The following is a 23,229-nucleotide window of genomic DNA, read 5'->3' as shown; positions in this document are numbered from 1 at the left end:
GGAGAATTGCTTCAACCCGGGAGGCAGAGGTTGGTCAAGAGCGTATCACTGTGCTCCAGTGTGGGCAAAAGAGCAAGACTCCATCTGGGTTGGGGGGACGGGAGATAAAGGCAGTTACACATAGGCTGGTAGAAGAACTTCTATTCCAATAGGACATACATAACCCAGCTTGAGCATAAACTGGTGATGTCAGAGGAATTGTAAGGCTTCCATTGCTTTTCCACTTGACACATTACATGGACAACCTTCCTGTCCCCTTCATTTTTAAAAAAATTTTTTGAGATGGAGTCTCACTCTATCACCCCGGCTGGAGTGCAGTGGCATGATCTCGGCTTACTGCAGCCTCTGCCTCCAAAGTTCAAGCGATTCTCCTTCCTCAGCCTCCCAAGTAGCTGGGACTACAGGCATGAACCACCATACCCATGCAATTTTTGTATTTTTCGTAGAGACGAGGTTTCACTATGGTTGGCCAGGCTGGTCTCAGACTGTTGGCCTCAAGTGATCCACTTGCCTTGGCCTCCCAAAATGCTGGGATTACAGGCATGAGCCACTGTACCCAGCCCTGTCCCCTTACTTCAAATCCTGGAGATGGGAGATGTGTCTGTGGAGATCACTAGCCAAGCACATAGGCCAGGAAGGCTTCTCTGAGATGGTGCAGGCTGTTTGGCTATTTGATGTGTGGCAATTGCATTGTAGTGATTTCAATATTGCACTTCAGAGCAACAGTATCTTCATAGCAGGAATCAGCTGAGCCTGTTTTCTCTGTAGGTTGGATACTGGGGCCTGGGAAATCATCTCCATGGGTGTTCTCCCTGTGACTGTGATATTGGAGGTGCTTATTCTAACGTGTAAGTCAAATGAGTAAGTTTTATAGCAATATTCCTTATTTAAACATAAAAGCACATTTTATTCTGATATGCTCATAGTCATAGGTGAAAAATTTCATTCCATGACAAGCGATGATCTTGAAACATTAACTACAACCCTTTGATTTGTTTCACTTCAAATATTTCCAAGGGTGAGGTAAACAATCCTTCTGCTGGGTATCCCACCACAAGCTGGTGGCAAGGGTGCTTGAATACGTGTGACCTGCCTAAAACACCAGCTTTTTCCATCCTGTAAAGAGAGATCCTAATGCCCCCTTTTTGCCAGATTTTAGAGCAGAACTGCGGGAAAAAAGTGGCCGCCTGGGCTCCATGACCCTGGATTCACTATTCAAGACTGGTTATGTTAAACCCATGGCCTTTCTACATCTGCCCACAGGACTATTGATTGACTGACTCTCAGGATTGCTCCAAACTCAGGGAGCATTAACCCAGCACCCATACACCTTCATTTTACACTCACCTACTTTGTATTTTTTCAGGATGAATTGCTTTTTCCTCAGGTGTTCACCCAAGAATGGGCAGTGTGAATGCCGCCCACATGTCACTGGCCGTAGCTGCTCTGAACCAGCCCCTGGCTACTTCTTTGCTCCTTTGAATTTCTATCTCTACGAGGCGGAGGAAGCCATGCCACTCCAAGGACTGGCGCCTTTGGTTCGTATTTCATTTACTTTCCCTACAGACTGCGTTTGATGATACATCAGTAAACACACACAGCACATACTTGAGATCATGGTTAAGATACCTAGAGAAGAATGCTTTTGCCCAAAGATGCAGATCAGAGTTTGTTATAACCTGCAAATGCAGATTATATAACTCTTGAGCACAGAGTCTCTGTTTAATTCATCTTTGTCTCCCAGGTCTAGCACAGGGTCTGGCCCATCAATGTGAATGGATCAAATTATGATGAAACAGACTTTACTTTTGCTGTTTCAAGGTATACCCATCAGACAAAATGTGTTTATTGAGTGTCTACTTCTCCATCTCCCCATGATACTATAAACTATAAAAGGGTGAGGTGGATGTGTACAGCATTCATCATTGTTGCACTATAGCACAGTGCCTGACACACTGTAGGAACTTTATAGATATCTGCTAATAAATGAACGACGAAGGTATAGAAGGTTCTCAAGAGTGTGACTCCAGATAGGAATATGACAAAGGAAAGGTAATTCAAGGTGAAACTCTTTAAGGAGAGAAAGCATGTGAAAGTTGATCCCAAAGACAGGATTTGGACAGATAAAGAAAACAAGGGGAATGAATTCTAGGTTCCAGTAACTGAGTCATTCCTGGAATCTGTTCCTTATCTGTAAGGACAGATGGGGAGGGATGAAAATGCCCCGTAGGAGGCTTGGAATTTGCTCTTTTACTGACTACACTCAAGACTATAGCATGAGATTTTCATTGCCCCTACTTAGATGTAACAACTGCAGTAGGTGGAATCCAAATTCCAAATGAAATAATCCATTGTCTGGGTTCTTCTTCATGGTCTTGAATATTGCATCTTTATGATGTTTGCTGAAAAAAAATTTTTGGAAAGAAGTATTAGTATGTCTGTTTAGGTCATAACTAGGTCTCACTTTTTAGATAAGAAAACAGAATAAACATAATTATCTAAAATAGATGGATGTAGCACCCCCAACACGGCACATACTGAACAAATGTTTATCCTGTTACCAATTAAGTAGACTAATATCAAGTATGCCAATACAGCTCTGAGCCAGGGGTTGTGAGTAAAGCGTCTGAAACAATGCTGATTTCACTTGTGAGGGGGGTTAAATCATGCATGATATGAACCCTTACTACTCCCTCAGTGGCTTAAGGAAAAATATCCAGGACATGGAATACGTTTAAAGGGCAGGTAACATTTTCTTAACAAGTTAGAAAGTAATGCCTATGACAAAAGAAAAAGCATTCAAGGTGGGATTGATATTAAGAGTTTAAAGGGCAATAATGTGAATAATTTTCTTTCTCTGCTGAGGGTATGATCTTTAACTGTAGTAGAAAAGATTTAAGTTGGTTACCATTTGATTATTTGCACACATTCATTAACAAAATGTTATGGTATGTTTGCTATGCTGTCACTGTTGCTCTATTATTAATATTATTCCATGTATTTAATGTGCTATGCTTTGTGCTTTACATACATTGTCTCATTTAACTCTCCAAACAACCTATTATTCCTAATTCCCAGATGAGGAAAAAACATTAGAGAGGTTAGGTAAGTCACTCAAAGTCATACATCTAGTAGATAGTGGGAGTTGGGAGAGACTGGATTGAAACCCAGGTGCATCTGGTTTAAAAACTCTTATTCTTGACCAGGCACAGTAGCTCACATCTGTAAAGCCAGCACTTTGGGAGGCCAAGGCAGGAGGATCACTTGAGTCCAGGAGTTTAAGACCAGCCTGGACAACATAGTGAAATCCCACCTCTACAAAAACAATGACAAAAAATAGTTGGGTATGGTGGCACATGCCTGTAATCCCAGCTACTTAGGAAGCTGAGGTAGAAGAATAGTTTGGGCCTGGGAGGTTGAGGCTTCAGTGAGCTGTGGTTGCACCACTTCACTACAGCCTAGGCAACAGAGCAAGAGACCATGTCTCAAAAAAAAAAACCAAACACAACTCTTATTCTTAACCCGTTTTTTATTGTACAATGTGCACACAAAGCTGAGCTCCAGGCTAAGGACAGATAAGGATTAGTTAGGGTCACTGGCTCCAGGAGTTTTTACTATAGCTAACACATTTACATAGATAGCTTAGGATGGGCCAGTGACAAATGATAAGGAGAATCAGTAAGTGTATTAGGATTTCTGAGCCATGAGTGAGCCTTTATGAGAAGACAATCTAGCCAGAGCAAGTTATAAATAACAGTTCAGAGGAGAACCAAGGCAGGTATAGACACAAGTACAGCAGGGAGGGTAAATAGAGAACTATTATAAAATAAAATTATAGTCTCCTGCTAAGGAGGCTAAACTTTATTTTTTGGGCAATGAGAACTTACTGAAGCCTTCTGTCATGCTGGGCCCCTATTGACCTCAATAGATACTGCACCATGTTCAAAGAGACCGAAGAAGACACCCAGAGCCAGCGAATGAGACATAGGGTTGATTGAGGGAACTTACATACAGGGGTCTATTGGCAGCAGGCTAGACAGGAGCACTGCTATAAAAAAAAGAAAGTGTAGTTTATGTAGCATTTTCACTTAGTACCCTCCCCCCAGCAACCTCTTCCATAAAACCTTCATTTAACCCAAAACCAAGGGCCTCAAACCTCTGTATGGCCTGTATTCCACAGGATGGGCCAGAGGTTCAGATGTTCCTCAGAGATAAGGAATGAATCTCCAGGTTGGCGACTCCCAGATTCCTTAGCTGGGAACTCTAAACTCACATTCCTTTTAGACCATAGGGTCATTCTCAGAGTATGCTTAAGTGATTGCTGTCAGATGTGTTCGCCACCTTCTGTGCAAGGGAATGATATGACAGAGGCCGTCCTCAGTATTCTTACAAACTTAATCTAACAGAAGTGAAACCCATTTCTGTACAGACTGCACTAGTCCAGACAGGAACAAATAAGGACCTAAGTTAAGAGGTAACAGAGAGAAGAGAAAGATTGGAGATGAAACTATGAATGTGAATAAAAGCAAACCCAACTGCATCTTATGAAGAATTGTTTCAACATTCTAATTGGAGAACTAAGAAGAATTACAATTAACTTTCTCTATGGTTCATTGGTGGAATAATCTGAACCTCTTGGTCCATGGTATAATTAATACTTCTGATGGGTACTTAAACTGTCATTTCTTTTTAAGATGTTAGGCCGGGCTTGGTGGCTCATGCCTGTAATCTCAGCACTTTGGGAGGCCAAGGAGAGCAGATTACCTGAGGTCAGGAGTTTGAGACAAGCCTGGCCAACCATGGCAAAACCCTGTCTCTACTAAAATAGAAAAATTAGCTGGGCATGGTGTCTCACACCTGTAGTCCCAGCTACTTGGGAGGCTGAGACACAAGTATCACTTGAACCTGGGAGGCAAGGGTTGCAGTGAGCTGAGATCGTGCCATTGCACTCCAGCCTGGGTGACAGAGGGAGACTCTGTCTCAAAGTTGCCCATTTTGGAAAACAGAAAACTGAAAAAAAAAAAAAAAGATTTTAGCAACAGCTTTGCCTGGAATGTGATGTGTATTTCCAGCAACAAGGAAGTGATTTCATAATTGACAAAGAAAAGATAATACTGAAGAGAAATCAGAAGTAAAGCTTCCATGCTGATGAGCAGAGTGAGGTAAACCATTTATGAATGGCCACAGTCACAGGCCGTAAATGAATTATATGGTAATGAATGCACTTACAACTGTGCTTGGTCCATGCATGTACTCAGTTAGTAAAAGCTCTTATTACCCTCATGAATAGAAATGGAGGAAAGGAAAAACCAAGTCCGAAGAAATCAGATCCTCTGGGGAAAAACATCAATAGCTTTATTTCTTTGCAAAACAAATAATTTCTAGAAATCTGGGCTCTGAAGAGTTAGAGAGTTGCACACTGTGAATTCACAATTTCTTGTCATTTTAGTAAGGAGAGGTAAAGTGCTGAGGAGTGGCTCTCCTCTTAGATGGAGAAGGAAGGACACACTGATGGCCCCTGGGTTGGTGCTGTAGCTGTGCCTCAGACTTTGAGGCCGCTGCAGTTGGTCAGTGCTGGCATCAGTGGCAGAGCGATGCCACCTCCTCACGGCCCAGTCTCCCATGGCTACAGAAGCCCCAAAGAGTCCAGAGGACCTTGTAGCCATCCCTTGTTATTCACGAAAGTCAGAGCCACTGTAGGCTTGTTTGTGGGTTGGTTCATTCCTTCATTTATTAGCTGTATTGAGATTTTTACTGAGCCTTCCTGGGTGCATATGCACAAATGGATATATTGGAGAAGCAAATGAAAGCACACGTTGGCTGTCTTGTTCCCAAACCCAGCACCGCTTACACATAAGAGAACTTCTCAAGTGAATAAAATGGCTGAATGAAAGAAAACAGAAATACTTCAACATGGACCCTGCCCCTATTGTAGTGGGAAGGAGCTGTGGACACAAAGGCCAATGTGTGGTGGGCTGGGCTAAGGGTCATGAAACAGCTGCATGTAACATGATATGGACTTCAGATTACAGAGAAATACCCCAGCTGAGAAGTTCAGAGAAGGCTTCGTGGGCATTGCTCCCCCTACCAGGATCATGTGCGCTAATCATGGGGTCTTTGCTTTCTCCTACTTGTTCCTATTCCTATGCTACAGTCCCACAAGGCCTACTCTGACTTCTAGGCTAGAAGTGGCTCTCCTCGATCTGAAGTCCACCTGAAAAGAGGAGACTGGGGAATGAGTCGCTACTTCCCTCCCCTAATTCCCTCAGTGATCCTCAAATTTTTACTGTGCATGTTACCTAGGGAGTTTATTTAAAATCCAGATTCAGGTCTGACCCTTGAGATACCATATCCGGGAATCTGAGGCTGGCCAAGAAACCTGCGTGTTTGCCACGTGCCCCTAGGTGAGTCTGATATAGGTGGTTCATGACAGCACTTTGAGAAACCCAGCTTTAAGCATGCACAACATGCTCCTCTCTTTCTTGAAATGACCACCTCTGTGTTATTGATTGGGAAAACTTCTTCTCATCCCTTAAAACCCAACTCAGATTTCTTTTTCTCTGACATTTCCTACCCTGACATCTGGACATGATTGTCCATCTCTGGGGTTCCATAGAGCTGTAATTTTTCAAACTGCAGGACATGCTAATTAATAAGTAGGCCATGGAATCAGTTTAGTGGGTCAGTTTAGTACAACAGAAGAATACAAAATAGTCATATTTTTATCCATTTTTTTCACTTTTATATAAATGGATATCTGCATGGGTACAGTGTCACTCACTGTCTTAGATTAGGTTCCTGGAAGCAGATGACAACAGGGATTCAGGTGCATGTGTTTTATTAAGGGAACGCATGTCAGGGAAAACCTATAATGGAGTGAGGGAAATAGGCTAGGAAATGAGAAAGGGGAAGGCAGGTATGGGGTCGAGGGTCAAGTTTAGCTTTGGGTCTCATCCCCCAGGGAAGCTCTGAAGTATAAATTACACCACAGAGTTGTCCCCCACTGAGGCACAGGGCTGGCCTGTTGTGTTCCTGCATCAGTCAGTTGTTGGTGCTGGACTGCCGGGGCAGATGTGGGTAACTTTCCAGGTGAGATGACTCTCATCAGCCAAGAGCAAGGCCCAAGAGAAGGGGGCAGTCGGGAGCCATAGCAGCAACAGTCTCAGGAGCTGGCAGCTGCATGCACAGGCCCAGTAAAGGGGATCTGGCAGCAGAACAACGGCACCTACAACACCTACTCATTGCATGCTCAGACCCACCTGCGGGGCCCAGTGCAAAATAAAAATGCAGAGCTTGTGTTCTAAAATCAGAAGAAAAAAAAGGGCGATTGAAAGTACTAAAATATAAAGCATTATACTTTCTTTCATGATCACTCTCTCAGTTTGTCAGAGCATTTTGTTATTTGCTGTTCAATGTCATTCTATGTAAAGATATATTAAAATTTAAAATTATTAGCATGAATTATACCATTCATCTTTGTAGAGTGCAGTGCCAATTTTAACTGGAAACATAAGTACATTTCAACTCACACATGCAATCACTGAAATTGTAGAATTTGTATTCATATCCACATTGTCAATTTGTAGTCATATATAGATATGTATTTCATTCTTAACAGAACTGTGAGAACTCTGCACAAGACTAAGTTAACTGTTTTCATTTCACTTCCTGCTATGTATTCAACCGACACTCTACCTTCAGCATACTGATGAGTAAGGAAGGACTGAAAGGAAATGAAACTGTGGGTTGTCCTGTCTTTCCTTCCTTCTAGTCATCCTTTTCAGTGGAAGTAGTGGGCTAATGCAGGGAAGTCACATGAATAAGAAAATATATGAGGTCTGGCATGGTGGCTCACACTTGTGATCCCAGCACTTTGGGAGGCTGAGATGGAAGGATTACTTGAGCCCAGGAGTTTGAGACTAGACTGGATTTGAGACCCCATCTCTGCAAAAGAATAAAAAATTAGCTGGGTGTGATGATGTGTGCTAGTGGTCCCAACTATTCAGGAGGCTGAGGTGGGAGGATCACTAGAGCCCAGGAGGTCAAGGCTGCAGAGAGCTGTGATTGTGCTACTGCACACCAGCCTGGGTGACAGAGCGAGACTCTGTCTCTCAAAAAAACAAAAAAAAAGATATGGGATTCCTTGGTTGTTTATGTTTCTTAGAATGCCTTTCTTTCTGCATTCAAAAGAAGTCTGGTTCTAACAGAAAGCTCGGTTTCTTGGAGCTATCGACACTCCTGCTAACTTGATCACATGAGTAACACACTTACCTTGCACTAACTTTGAGTCTCACTGAACTCCCAGGCACAGTAGGTCCCCCAGAATTCTGTGTTCAATGGCCGTGATGTGCACTATCTGCAAATGGGGCAACAAGGAAGCAGACACACATGATGCGCATATCTCTTCTGTTCACGTGCATGCTCCACTGTCCCAAAAGACTTCACTTACAGAACAAGTTCAAAGAAATAAAATTATTAACTCTATCAAGATGGTGACAGCAAAGCATCAAATCAAGCATGGGGGCTTTCTTTGAGGGGTTGGGGGGTGGTCCTAGGTAACCATGAAGCTGGCCCTGCCCATTTGCTTCTTACATTAAGTTCATTGCATGCAGGCACAGCTTCTCCAGGATTCTGATTAGTCATAATTCCTGAGGAGATTTACAAAATGACACTAGTGAGACAAACTACAGCTTCTAGCTGCTGCAGTTGGTCCCAAGGCTATAATTGATACCATCTCCCTCCCTCCTCTCTACACATTCTAGATTCCCCTCATCCTCAACTGGTACTTCTGAGATGACTCACACTGTCATCCCTCATGGGCTGGAGGCCCTGCATTGCATGCCTTATCAGACCACATGTATGGGAGCACCAAAGATGCCCCAGTGGATCACCTCAGTGCCATACATATTCCTCATGTCCCAATGATATAGCCACAGCCCTATAGTTATGGTAATTCCTTCTTGTGACTACTGGTCTGCTGGCATGAGGAGCCCAAGAGACCATGTAGCAGCCATAGCTTTAAGATTAGCAGAAGGAACTCTGTCCCCCTCCAGGAATCAAGACCTCTAGACCCACAGAGTGGTAACATTACAGTGACAAGAAGCCCAGATTCCCATGGTTACTGGGAGTGATAGTGGGCATGGCTAATCCTACTTGGTTCTCCCAAGCCCATGTATTCTGCCTATTAGGGACACAGCATCAAATAAATGCCTTGATTTAAGGAGTACATAACATCCCAAAGAGCACTGGCCCATCTCTTTGGGCTTCATTTCCAAGTTTGTGAAGCTAATGCTTCAGCTGCATCTTTAAGGGGCCCCAATGCACTGCCATCTCAGGTCAGCATCTTCCAGGTAGTATGGTTTGTGTAAGGGCAGTGAATCCCAAAATCACATGACCACTGCTGAACTTCTTTTGCTGGAAAGTGGATCTGTTGTACAGAGGAGATATTATATTTTCCCATTATGGTGAATTAGACACTCAGCCCTCAGAAAAGGGTGCTGGCCAAGGCCACAGAACAGCTGGTTCTCACTGTGGGAAGTCATGTGATATCACCTTGGCCCGAGGCACCCACTTCACTAGCCCTCAATGTAGGGTACTAATGTGGTATTTCATAGAATATATTGATGGTCCAGATCCTTTTAGGCTATATTGTGACAGAGAACAAGAGAAGTAAGTAGGCCTGGAGCAAGACTGTGAACATACCTTCTTGCCCTTCCCAAGTATTCTCCTCAGCACTCTCAGACTACAGAAGGAACCCACTTGCCCTTGTTGGAAAATAGAGCACCACCATTCCACCCCACCACATTTGCAGACAATATAGAAACATCAAAGGACTGCAGATGTTCCTTTTTCCTTACAAGTATGGAAGAGAAAACATTTTTGCATATCAATATCTACATAGCATGTTCCAGAAGCTGTATTAATCTGCTCTAGTAAAGACGCTCCATCCAACCCAACAGCTGCAAGTAGGACTATACCTTGATTAAATTTGTGGTAATTCCATCTGCCAGTGATCCATCCAACAACTGCAGAAACAAGACTGGTGCCTTAAATGGGGATATGTTGAGAACCACCACCCATTCATCCTTTAAGTCTTGAGAGTGGCACTCTGAGGATGCCCCTGATTTGCAATAGTGTTTTTATGTACTGTCTTGGTTTGGGGTTGGGGCTCATTTTACGGGATTTTACTTGGTCTTTTCCTACTACAAGAGCTCTTAACCCACAAGTCAAAGAACCAATGCCAACTGCAAAGCAGATTCATTCCATTATATACTCAAGAATTGAAGAAAATTATCAATAGGTGGTTCTGTAAATCCAGTGAAGTCACTATGAAAGGCACCTGGCCCAGCAGTCCATTTATAGGACCCACATACGTCCCTATTCTAACAAGGGGATCATGGTGGCACTTTGGATACCTGGTTATCAGCATAAGCTCAGATCCTGTATCCATTAATACTGAAAGATTATGGGTATACCCCCTTCCCCAATAGACAGTTATCTTTATATAAGTAATTTACCTAGGCTGATAATTCAGCCTCTTCTCTGAAGTTCTGCAACTCTTACAATTAATGTTTGTGAAGAATATTCAGCTTTTCTTGCCCTCTAGTTTAAGGAGATGAGAGTCTCTTTAAACATGCCCCAGGGAGGCCCTCTGATTCTCACACTTTGCTTTACATTGGTGATTGATTGTCCTGACCCTGTCATTTTCTCTCATCAAAGACATTCAACAACAGCCACCTATTTCCACAGTTCTTACTGGAACATCAAAGGATGTGGATGCCTCCCATATCTTTCAGTGCCAGAAATACTGCTCAAGTCAGTGCCTCCCCTTCCCTGCCTATATTCTGTCCCATTTCTCCACAGGTGACAGTTTTAGCAATTGTATCACTACTTCATGCCAGGGATCATCTGTGCATGTCACCCACCATGGTCCTCACTGCCAGCCAAACAGTAAATTATCCACCTCCAGAATTGCATCTTAGGATCTACTTTTAGGTAAACTGTCTGGCATTAATTATGTCAAGTCAGGTGCCCTAGGAGAGCCTAAGATGGGATTCAATTGCATGTGATTTTTCAAGGAAATGTTCTTCAGGAATACTCTTAAGAGAGTGAAGGATAAAAGATAGAGAAAAGGAAAGAGAACGAGACGTGGTCTCAGGTAAAACAAACCTTGAATTGATCCTCAGAGGAGCTCAGGGGCATACACTGCAGGCAAAGTTGTCCTGCCACTTGAGACAACCTGGTCAGCCTTGTCTCAATCAGTCATTGGCTGTGAGCTCCCAGAGGTAGTGTTGGGTGGTTAGGGAGGGAGATATGAAAGAGCAATCCTCCAAAGCAAGGCTCAACTGTGAGCTGTCAGCAGCCACACACACAGCAACTGGGGGATGGGTGCACCAAACAGCTAAAGAAGATTTGGGAGGGGTACCTACAGTGTCTACTGCAATTGCAAGGGTATTTTATTTTATTTTATTTTATTTTATTTTATTTGAGACAGAGTCTCGCCCTGTCACCCAGGCTGGAGTACAGTGGCGTGATCTCGACTCACTGCAACCTCTGCCTTCCAGGTTCAAGTGATTCTCCTGTCTCAGCTTCTGAGTAGCTGAGACTACAAGTACACACCACCACTCCTGGCTAATTTTTGTATTTTTAGTAGAGATGGGATTTCACCATGTTGGACAGGCTGGTCTCTAACTCCTGACCTCGTGATCCACCCACCTTGGCCTCCCAAAGTGCTGGGATTACAGGCCTGAGCCACTGCACCCAGCCTCACAAGAGTTTTTTTTTTTTTTTTTTTTAATGTTTGAAAAACATTGCATATGGATGACTTTACATATACTTCTGTCTATTAAAACCCAATCTGACAGTACAATTTCTCATTTACATTTCTGCCTCAGATGCAAGATTCTAAACTCCTCTGTGGCAGAGGCTCTGTCCTATTTAGTTTGCATTCCTAATTCAGGAGCTGGCACATAATTGTTACTAACCATTTATCAAATGAAGGGCAGTTTGGGGTAGATCACAGAGCAACTAGAACTCCAGGCCAGGTAACTTGGGCATTATTCTGTTGGCAGTTAGAAAGAGTTTGAGATGCCTGGTTGGCAGCAGTACATGATATGTATTGGACCAAAGAGAGAAGAGAACAGTGCCAAGAGACTATTGCAGCAACACAGGCAAAAGTAACAAGAGGAGGAATTTGAGCGGAGGCTGTGAGTGTGGAGAGGCAGATGCAAAAGTAATTAAAGAGGTATTATCTACAGGGTCCAGATGGCCTCAGGCTGACATCCAGTATAGAGACCATCAGGGATTCTAATTAATCATGTTAGGAGTTTTATACTTACATGCTCCCAAGCAGATAGAAGAGGAGCATTTCTCATTTTGCATGGAAGAAATATCTAGAAAATAAATCCATGTGGGTTTTCTCATTGTCATGCCCAATTAGGCAAAATCCTTAAAGTGGGCATGGGAATAGCCTCCATATTTTGGGCAGAACTCTACAGTCATATCTGAGAAAACCCAAGGTTATCCATGTGGAATTTGCTCAGTTCATTAGCACAAGGGGTACTTAAAGTTGCTTCCCGGGATACTGCTTTCAAATCAATCATTCTATACAGTAACATATGTTCCAAAGCTGCAGTATTAGCACATTATTCTCAGCTGGATTCTGGACTGTATTCTGCTTAGAATAATTCATCTGTGACTCATATGAATCCTATACACACCAGGAAATACAGGGGGTGGTGCAGTGGGGGACTGGTTTTCTTGAACTCTTTCAGGCCTTGATTGTAGGCAAAGCTGTTTACATTCCTCTCCCATTTTAGGGCTCGGAAACTTTTGGCCAGAGTCCTGCTGTTCACATTGTTTTAGGAGAGCCAGTTCCTGGGAACCCTGTTACATGGACTGGCCCTGGATTTGCCAGGGTTCTCCCTGGGGCTGGCTTGAGATTTGCTGTCAACAACATTCCCTTTCCTGTGGACTTCACCATTGCCATTCGCTATGAAACCCAGGTATCCTTTAACTCTCCAATTTCGGTGGTGAAAAGCTGACAGAAATACATTCTTGAACTGTTTCCATTTCAGCCTTGCTAGAATAGGTTCATCAGAAAAAGATTTGTAAAAAGCGAACATCTGGGGAGCGTTATAAAGCTGGTTTCTTAAAGATATTGAAGCAGCACAGTGACCCATATGCATGCATGTTGTAGCCCATGGAGAGAAGCTATAGTTGGAGTTATACATTTAAGGTACCAGGTTTAAGGAAGTGGTGACTGTTTGTATAAGAAAAATAGCCAAAATAACACAAATCCTGCCCTCCTGGTACTTTTCTTGTAAAAATTTAATAAACCAGCACATGTGCAGAGATTCAGACTCACAGGTGATGCAGCAGAGGCATTTGTTTGCATTTAGATCTTACCCTGCAACAAGAGAAAGACCAAAAGCAAACTGCCCCTCTTGTTTCCCACTACTAGACCCCCTGCTGCCCGCCTTTTAAGAAATATCTAAAACAGAATACAAGCCAAATTAGAAAAATAGTTGATTTACACCAATAGTTCCTAACCTTCCTTTGGATTTGAAACCCACTGAACATCTCCTTTGAAACATGTTTGATATGGCTGGAGGGCGTGTGGTCTTAGAGGCTCCCAAGCCCCACTGGGGACCACATTCTGGAGGCTGTCATGGTGCACCACATGCCCAGAGCAGCTGATCTGCTTTGAGATGCATAATAGGACATAATTCTGTATTTCTCACTTACAAATGAAAGCCAAGGAACATCAATGAACTTTGGCTCAGTGAATATGATAAGAAAGGCTTTAAAAATAAATATAGATTAATATATCTATAGAGAGAACATGACCCTGACACCTTGAAAAAGCTTTTCCAAATTGTAAGACTTCAGAATAGAGCAAATTTGCATATCTCCCCAATATATAGATTCCTTGTAAAAGATTCCAAATTATTATTATTTGTTCTGTGATCCAGAGCCATGATAAACGAGTCAACTCCCTGGGAAACAGGGGTTAGGGATTAGGCTTGTCAGGAGAGCTAAGGTTTTTCCAGGCCCGTGAGCCCATGAGAAACAATGCTTTTTCTGCCTGGATCACAATTCAGACATCAAAGAGTTGGGGCCTGGGAGTGAACCTCTAAGACTCTTTCAATTCCAAAACTGTTTGCCAAGTGGCCTATGGGTTGCAAATTCAAGTTCATGCACTTTCCATTAGCTATATGTATGTGCGTGCAAAACATTTTCCTGCATCCGTGCAGTGACATGCCTTAATGTCATGCCTGTCTAGTCTGCAGCTGACTGGACTGTCCAGATCGTGGTGAACCCCTCTCGAGGGAGTGAGCACTGCGTACCCAAGACTTCACAGTCAAAGCCTCAGTCTTTTGCCTTACCAGCGGCTACCAGGTATGTTTCAGACCTGTCTTCAAACATTGAAAGCTTCTTAGAATTTTGTTGACTTATCAGTAATTTGTGTCTGGGAACTAAGTGGGGAAAGAGGAGGACTGAAGAAAACTGTAACATATATTAAGCACTTACTGTGTGCTACACTATGCTTTACATTTATTATCACTTTTAATCTTTATAACAGCTCAGTACAGCAGGTTTTGTCTTTATCAGATGAAGACGAAATTGAGAAGGAGAATACTTAAATGACTTACCGAAAACTCATCACTAATGTGTAGCAGAACCAGGATTCTAGCCAGGATATCCTGACTCTAAATCTTGAGTGTTCCTTTTCCAGTCCCCAGGTGGCTTTGAAATATAAGAAAGCAAAATGCAACAAGAATAAGAGTAAAACATTCAGCTTAATTACTCTCAATAGATGAGAATCTTTGAGGTAAAAGCCTACTAATATTGAGGCCACTGATTTTGCCCCAATAGAAACTTGTGGCAAAATAATTCTTTTTTTTTTTTTTTTTTTTTTGAGTCAGAGTCTCACCCTGTCACCCAGGCTAGAGTGCAATGGCATAATCTCTGCTCACTGCAACCTCTGCCTGCTGGGTTCAAGTGATTCTCCTGCCTCAGCCTCCTGAGTAACTGGGATTACAGGAGCGTTCCACCATGCCCGGCTAACTTTTTGTATCTTTAGTAGAGACGGAGTTTCACCATGTTGGCCAGGCTGGTCTTGAACTCCTGATCTGGTGATCTGCTCACCTTGGCCTCCCAAAGTGCTGGGATTACAGGCATGAGCTGCAGCGCCCTGCCGCAAAATAATTTTTTTGAGATTTTTTTGAGATCCTGTTGATGTTAACATGAGAGATGGGATGAGGACCTCTGTCCCATCCTTTCCCCAGAGTTGTCATAACAACCCATAGCCAATAGTTTCTCAGACTTTGATACTTGGCACAATCGTATGGAAGAGCCACAGAGGATCTGAACGTGACTTTACCGTCCAACCAACCCATCTGTGCTGGTCTAGACCTACACTGGCCTCAGGCCCACAGTGTAGGTCACTGCCCAGCACAAGTGCAATGCTACCAAATACTATGGCCATTTAGCTAATATAATTGTGCTTCTGTGGTCTGAATTTTTGCTTTATCTCTCTTAATACAGAATCATGCTGCTTCCCACACCCATCTGTTTAGAACCAGATGTACAATATTCCATAGACGTCTATTTTTCTCAGCCTTTGGAAAGAGAGTCCTATACTCATTCACACATCCTGGTGGACTCCGTAAGTATCACAGAGCTTTGTGGGTGCTTTCTTCACTACTAAGTACCATTATAACTACTTTTAGACTCACTAGTGAAATATTTCTTAAAAAATGTAAATGTATTTGCTCAATTATAAAAGCCAACTAATTGCATTTGCAAATCTTATATAACAATATGTCTCAGTAATGGTTTGGAGTATTTTACATATTCTTTAATCACAGAAACCCTGTGTGGCAGGTACTTTCATAATTTTACAGGTGATAGAACAGAGGCACGGGGTCACAGAGCTAGTGAGTGAGAAGTTTAGAATCAGAGCGACCCTGCCTGCTTCCACATCCCTGTCCTGAGCCACGACAGCACCCTGGTGGTGTAGGAAATGTGTGGAAGAAATCCAACCACATTAATCATTATCATTTTCTAAGTTCCCATTTTATACATCCTACACTTTTGTATCATTGAAATCAGAGTGCTTATACAATGTTGTAGGCCAATTTTTTTCACCTCACACTTCATCATAAGCATTTTCTTATGGTTTGTATGCCGTCTTCTTATCTTTAGAAACCATGCATAATATTTCCTGAGTGACTTATTCCAGCGTCTTTCCCCCACAGAGTGGGGCGACTGGCATTCCTTCCAAACTTCTTACTCTGCACAGCCCTTCAGACCCAGGCTTGTCCCTGGGCAAAGTTGGGCATTGAGTAGATTTACTTAAGTTACTTATCTATTTTCCCTATTCCTGGTCATATAAGTTGCTTCTATTTTTTACTACTATGTATATTTGATACATTTGAAATATACTTATATTGATATATATTACTACTATATATATTTGATACATATTTTTTAAAATACTTTAAAATATTTTCCTACTTTACCTAAGGTATTATGGCTCTTGAAATAATTTGTCAAAATATTTTCTGGAACATGTTCCCCAATTAAATTGTTTTTTTCTTTTTTGAGACGGAATCTTCTCTGTCACCCAGGCTGCAGTGCAGTGGCATGATTTTGGCTCACTGCAACCTCTGCCTCCTAAGTGCAAGCAATTCTCCTGCCTCAGCCTCTCGAGTAGCTGGGATTACAGGCACACGCCACCACACCTGGCTAATTTTTGTATTTTTAGTAGAGATGGGGTTTCACCACATTGGTCAGGCTGGTCTCAAACTCCTGACTTCAGATGATCTGCCTGCCTCGGCCTCCCAAAGTGCTGGGATTACAGGCATGAGCCACTGTGCCCAGCCTTCCCAATTAATTTTTAAGATCTTTAGTACTGTATGAAGGTACCAGTTTCATCCCAACTTCAACAGAATTGTATAGAATTGTGTGGGATTTTTAAAAAGTAATTTCATGGATAAAAATAAAATTTCTTTACTAAAATTGCATTTCTGCATATTTGTGAGAATCTTCTAATACCATGACTTAATTGGCAAACTATACAGCCCAACAAAGTTTTACTGGGCCACAGCCGGTCCCATTTGTTTATATATTATCTATGGCTGCTTTCAAGCTAAAAGGCAGAGTTTAGTAGTTGCACAGAGACTTCACAGCCACATTTCATCTGGCAACCATAATCAAAGGTGTTATAAATCCTGTACCTAGAGAGCTCTGTAACAGTTCAGGTGAGAGGATCTACCTGGTAGATTCTACCATATTATAGTAGAAATAAAGTAGAAAGTAGAAACAAACTCTTAATTGGGAATTTTAAACTGTCATGATTTCCCTAACTATATAATCCATTTCTCCACTGAGGAGTTTTAAATAGAACCGCACTCATTAACCAACATATGAGTTACAAAGGGAAGAAAATCAAATCTGATAGGTTTAATTTGGGGAGAAAATGCCAAAAATTGGGAACCCCAGCAAATTAAAGAGAAAGGAAGAAATTAATGAAGTCCTAGATCACTAAGGGGTATTACTGTTATTGTAATAATCAGGAAACTCAAATTTATAACAGTCGACATACCTTGATTTTTAAATCTATGTCCTAAATATTTCTAAACTTTGTAAATTCCAAAGAGTGTCACTTGATGCTGTACTAAAGGTATTCATCCAAATTATCCACTCATTCACTGAGTATATACGGGCCAGAAAATATGCTGGTCCTGGGGTGTAAAATATGGTTCCTTATTAAAAAATAATTCTCAGCCTAATACAGAAGAAATACATGTATATAAAATCATTACAATGATGTTTGATAGATGCAATAAGTAAATAATTTGGAATTAATTTTAAAATATTGCATTTACACGGGGCATGGTGGTTCACACCCATAATCCCAGCACTTTAGGAGACTGAGGCAAGCAGACCACTTGAGGCCAGGTATTCAAGATCAGACTAGGCAATATGGTAAAATCCTGTCTCTATTAAAAATACAAAAATTAGTCAGGTGTGATAGCACATACCTGTGGTCCCAGCTACTCAGGAGGCTGAGACACAAGAATCGCTTGAACCTGGGAGGCAGAGGTTGCGATGAGACAAGATCACGCCACTGCAATCGAGCCTGGGTGACAGAGCAAGACTCTGTCTCAAAAAAATAAATAAAAGAAAATATTGAATTTGATTAGTTTTCAATCGATCATTCTCTTACATATAACTCTGGAAAACCTGAAGCATAAATAAAAGTTAAGAGAATAACCCATAATTGGTAACTGTCAGAAATCTGGGAAAAGGCCCAGACCTGTTTTAGGTCAGATTCCCTAAAGCGGAAGCTGAGACAGGGACTCAGGTTGATGTGATTTACTGAGGGTGTGCTCCTGAGAGGAGAGGAGTGAGGAAAATAGGGGAAGACAGGGGAAGAAACCAAGCAAGGATGTGATCTCCACTGAAGTGTGGCCTCAGGCTGATCCCACCTGGAGCTCTGGAGCCTGGATTGCACCACACAGTTGAACCTCCCTGGAGGCAAAGGGGTGCCTTATATATGCCCAGCTACAGGTTCATCACCACCACCATCCGCCCTACTGTGAGTGCATAAACCCCTGGACCAGGTGGCTGAGTGCAGTTTTCTGAAGAAGGGAACAGCTGTGAGGCTTCAGGAGCCAGTGCCACACCCACTACAGGATGAGTACACCAGCCTGCCAAGGCAGACCTAGGCCGGGCACCTACAGTGTGCACTGTGGTCTCTGACCCAAAATGTCCAGGAGGAGAATGTCCTTGCACATTTCATTGTCACTGACTAACATGATTAATGCCATACAACCAATTTTGTTGCTGAGGGAAGATAAGATACTTGACTGCTTGGGACGCAGCCCTTTCAAAGTTGATTCTTTTCTGTAGCCAGATTAACATTTGCATCTAAGACCAGGGGACATTACCAAGAAGACCAAAAGAAACCTTTGTTTAACCACGGTGCTCCTTCTGCATAAATGCCTTTTGTTTGGCAAGCACTGTGAGATCACTGAAATTTGTTTTCAGTTACCCAGATTACATGGTATGTGCATTTATAAAACTGTGTTTAGAGTAAAAAATATATTAGGCATTCTAGAATATAAAACTGCCATTCTTCTTTTTAAGCCATGGAATGGAATATACTTGGTAAACATAAAGTCCTTAAAAGTTTCTAGTAGAAGAAGTGAATCATGGCATTACAAAATCCTATAGCTGGCCAGGTGCGGTGGCTCACGCCTATAATCCCAGCACTTTGGAAGGCTGAGGTGGGCAGATCACCTGACATAAGGAGTTCGAGACCAGCCTGGCCAACATGGCAAAACCCCGTCTCTACTAAAAATACAAAAATTAGCTGGGCATGATGACATTTGCCTGTAGTCACAGCTACTTAGGGAGGCTGAGGCAGGAGAATCACTTGAACCCGAGGGCAGAGGTTTCAGTGAGCCGAGATCACACCACTGCACTCCGTCTAAAAAAAAAAAAAAATCGTATAGCTGACAGGGACTCTTGTCATCTGGTCCATCTTCTCAGTTCCCAGAATGGCCAACTCTCAATGGCTCAGACGAAGAGCTGTAAATAATCTCTGGTTGGCTGCCCTCATCCCCAGCCCCAGCCTATCTGGCTTTCTTCTTCATCTCTCCCCACTTGGTTTGTGTTTGGAGAGCACAGAGTCATTTTCATATCAACTTAAGAATACAGTAGTAGACCTGTAAATATTCTTTACTGAATAAATTTTTATGAAGCACCTACTATAAATTAGACACTGTGGTAGGCATAAGTGTAAACAAAACGTGCATTATCCCTGCCACCCCGGTTCTTATTCACTAAAGGGGAGACGCAGACAACCAGGCAACGACAGCATGGGGTTAGAGGTCCTGGGAACTGTGACAGGGCAGAGACCCAAAAAGCTCAGTGTGACTCTCGCAGTGGTTCTCAGCCTCATCTGACCCAACCCCATGCCCCCTTTTTTAACTGTTAAAAATATTTTTATTATAAGTATTTTCTAATATTCCTTACCATCCTGAAATGAAATTCAAGGCACTATAGCCTACCTGCACACATGACTTCCAAATAACTTCAATGTAATATGCTAATATTAATACAAAGAAAAACAAAAGGAAAGTAATGGATAAATAAATCATCAGACTTCAATATGTGCATGTACAGGCATGAATACACCAGAATATGCAATGAAGTAGGAAGATGCTCACATAGATAGAATCACTGCAGGGGAGACAGCCATGAAAGCAGGTGTGTTGTAAACATGTTTAAAAAACATAGAGTTAGGCTCTCAACTCAAACTATAAACAGTGTTTTCTCCTTCATGAATATCCAATGGAACTTTCAAAAGCTATAGGGGCCATTTTGTGAGAATGTCCCACGTTTCTGACCGCGACCTGCTAAATGCCTGTAATAAACATCACTCTATTGCTGTGACAACTAAAACCACCTCCACGAATTTCCAAAATGCTCCCTAAAGGGGCAGTACCTCCCATATTCAGGACCATGGGGTTGAGAGGATGAGCAGGAGGAGCATAGCAAAATGAAAAAAAAAAAAAAAAAGTTCAGATTTTTATCCTGAGGCAATGGGAAGCCACTGGAAAGTTTTAAGAAGGAGATTATCTGGACAAACGGCGTTTAAAAGGATCACTCTGACTTTAGTGTAGAAAATCGATTGGGTGTGGCAAGAGTGGACACTGGGCCATCTGTTGGGTTGCCACTATAATCATCCAGGTGGCCTGAATTAGGGAAGTGGCAGGGGAACAAAGAGCCATAAATGTACCCTAGAAACATCTAAGAGGAGGAATTGGCCAGGCTTGTGATTTGGTGTGTGGGGGACGTGCGTTAGGCAAGAGTGTTGATAGCAAAGAGGCAGGTGTCAAAGATGACCTCCCTCAGTTTTCTCCACTGAGCACCTTGGCAGATGGTAGCATTGTTTCCCAAGAATAAGCACAGAAAGGAAAGTGGGGTTCAGGCATGTTTGTTTTGCAGTGCCTGTGGGGCAACTAATAGGCATTAGATATCAGTGCAGATCTGGAGCCCACAACTGACAGGGGCGCAGGAGATGTAAATTCAGATGCTGGCACCCATTCAGACAGTGTTCCAGTGTGGCCAAGATCACCTAGGAAGTAGGTGTGGAGTTAGGAGGGGGCTGATGAGAGAACCCTGAGGAACTCTAACATTTAGGGATGGGGTAGGGGAGAAGTATTGCATTGGTTTGAAGGGTGAATGGGAGATGAGGCAGGGGTGATGGCAAGGAAATGATTGTTTAAGAAATTTGGCTATTAAGAAGTCAAAGGGCAGAGACAGGGCAGTGGCAAGAGGAATATGTGCGATTGAGGAGGTGATTTTATAGATGAGAGAGACTTGAGCACATTTAAATGTGAGTTGAGAGGAAGAGAGCAAAGAAAGCAAGCATAATTTGCAGAAGAGTTTTGTGAGGTTAGAGGATTTACCAATGGGATACCTCTTGCACTCCAATACCTCTTCCTTCTTGAGCACTAAATGTCCTGGATGGGTGGTAAGACTTGAGAACCTGGAATTTGGGAGGCAGGTAGTAGGAACCTCCAGGCCTTTTGCTAGGGTCTGTTTCCTCTGTGTAGTAGGGAGGTAACAGCATATGCTCAGAGTGCCGCAGAAAGAAGAGACACTTGTAAATACAGTTGACTTTTGAAAAACTCGGGGGTTAGGGGCGTCAACCCCCCATGCAGTCAGAAACCTACATATGATTTTATACTCCCCAAAAACTTAAATACTAATCGCCCACTGTTGACTGAAAGCCTTACCAATAACATACAGCCAATTAATATATATTTTGTATATGTAGTATATACTGTATCCTACAATAAAGTAAGCTAGAAAAAAGAATGCGTTATTAAGAAAATCACAAGGAAGAGAAAATGTTTATATTCATTAAGTGGAAGTGGATCATCACAAAGGTCTTCATCCTCTTCATCTGCATGCTGAGTAGGCTGAGGAGGAGGAGGAAGAGGAGGGCTTGGCGTTGCTGTCTTGGAGTAGTACAGGCAGAAGAAAATCCACATAGAAGGGACCTGTACAGTTCAAACCTGTGTTGTCGAAGGGTCAGCTCTGGTCATCTAGGGTTGTGATGCCACTAGCTGGGTGTGTCAAAGGACAATTAGGGAAAGACTGAAGAGGGTTGAAGTAAAGGGCTATGGAAACTGGTTTCAGGATGGATAAAGCAAAAAGAAGACTAGAGGAGATGTATCTGTGCACAGGTTTAGTCTCCAGACTTTGCCTGCTGAATTAAAACCCACTTTCACGGCTGCTTTTAACACCAATTGTTCAAAATAACCAACTTGATGTTATTACTCTTTCAAATCTAGGCAAACATATTAGCAAGTAAAAAATATGACAGTAAAAAGATAAAGGCTTATTTTTTTTCTTTGCCACAAGTCCAGAAATATAAATATTTAAATATTTCTTTCATAAATTGAAAATCTTAAAAGTCTTCAGTCCTAACCAGCTTAAAGGATTGAGTTGAGTCTTCTTTCAACCATTATTTTCATAGATCTAATTTTTTTATATATATAAGTAGAATCTTACACAGCAGATAGTTTGAATGTTAAGTCTTTTTGCATTCTTTCAAAAGCTTGGCCTTATTCCCCAAATCAATTCATTGGAGAATTTCTGCAGCAAGCAGGACTTAGACGAGTATCAACTTCACAACTGTGTTGAAATTGCCTCAGCAATGGGACCTCAAGTGCTCCCGGGTGCCTGTGAAAGGCTGATCATCAGCATGTCCGCCAAGCTGCATGATGGGGCTGTGGGTATGTATCTGTTTAATGAACTCTACTGAAGCATTGACATCCATACAAATGCTTTTTAGAGCAAATCAGTTTATGTTAGCATCCACTCCAAACAACAACCAAAATATGCATCACTCAATAATTAGATACACAGAGCAGTCTGCTGATGTGTTGGAATCGTAATGCACAGTACAGTGAGTGTGTAAAAGAGAAACTTTGCAGCAGCATTTGTAGGCTAGATGGCTAGAACAATGGTCCTAAAATATTCATTTGGAATTATAGTGCTGGAAGGAACTCCAGACATCTTCTTTCATCCCAAAATATTCATTTAATAAATGAGCATATTGGAGCCCAAAATCTGTATGTAACTTACCCATTTTATTTAGCTATGGAAGGATTTTTCTCCCTCAGCACTACTGAAATTTTG

At 42.2% G+C, this 23,229-nt stretch overlaps 1 protein-coding gene across 2 annotated transcripts in view; it reads left to right on the top strand.

The window, feature by feature from the left end:
• LAMB4 (laminin subunit beta 4) overlaps positions 1-23,229 on the top strand; it is a 108,354-nt gene that overhangs the window by 36,444 nt on the left and 48,681 nt on the right. For both annotated transcript variants that reach the window (XM_045388609.3, XM_015447931.4), the window contains exons 13-18: positions 769-848; positions 1,388-1,538; positions 12,819-13,004; positions 14,285-14,400; positions 15,550-15,670; positions 22,646-22,823. In XM_045388609.3, coding sequence (XP_045244544.2) covers positions 769-848; positions 1,388-1,538; positions 12,819-13,004; positions 14,285-14,400; positions 15,550-15,670; positions 22,646-22,823 — 832 coding nt within the window. The remainder of the gene's footprint in view (positions 1-768; positions 849-1,387; positions 1,539-12,818; positions 13,005-14,284; positions 14,401-15,549; positions 15,671-22,645; positions 22,824-23,229) is intronic.

This window comes from Macaca fascicularis, chromosome 3 (genome assembly GCF_037993035.2).
Source record: "Macaca fascicularis isolate 582-1 chromosome 3, T2T-MFA8v1.1".
NCBI classification, from domain to species: Eukaryota; Metazoa; Chordata; class Mammalia; order Primates; family Cercopithecidae; genus Macaca; species Macaca fascicularis.
The sequence above is the reverse complement of the archived record's forward strand: the minus strand, read 5'-3'. Positions and strand labels throughout refer to the sequence as shown.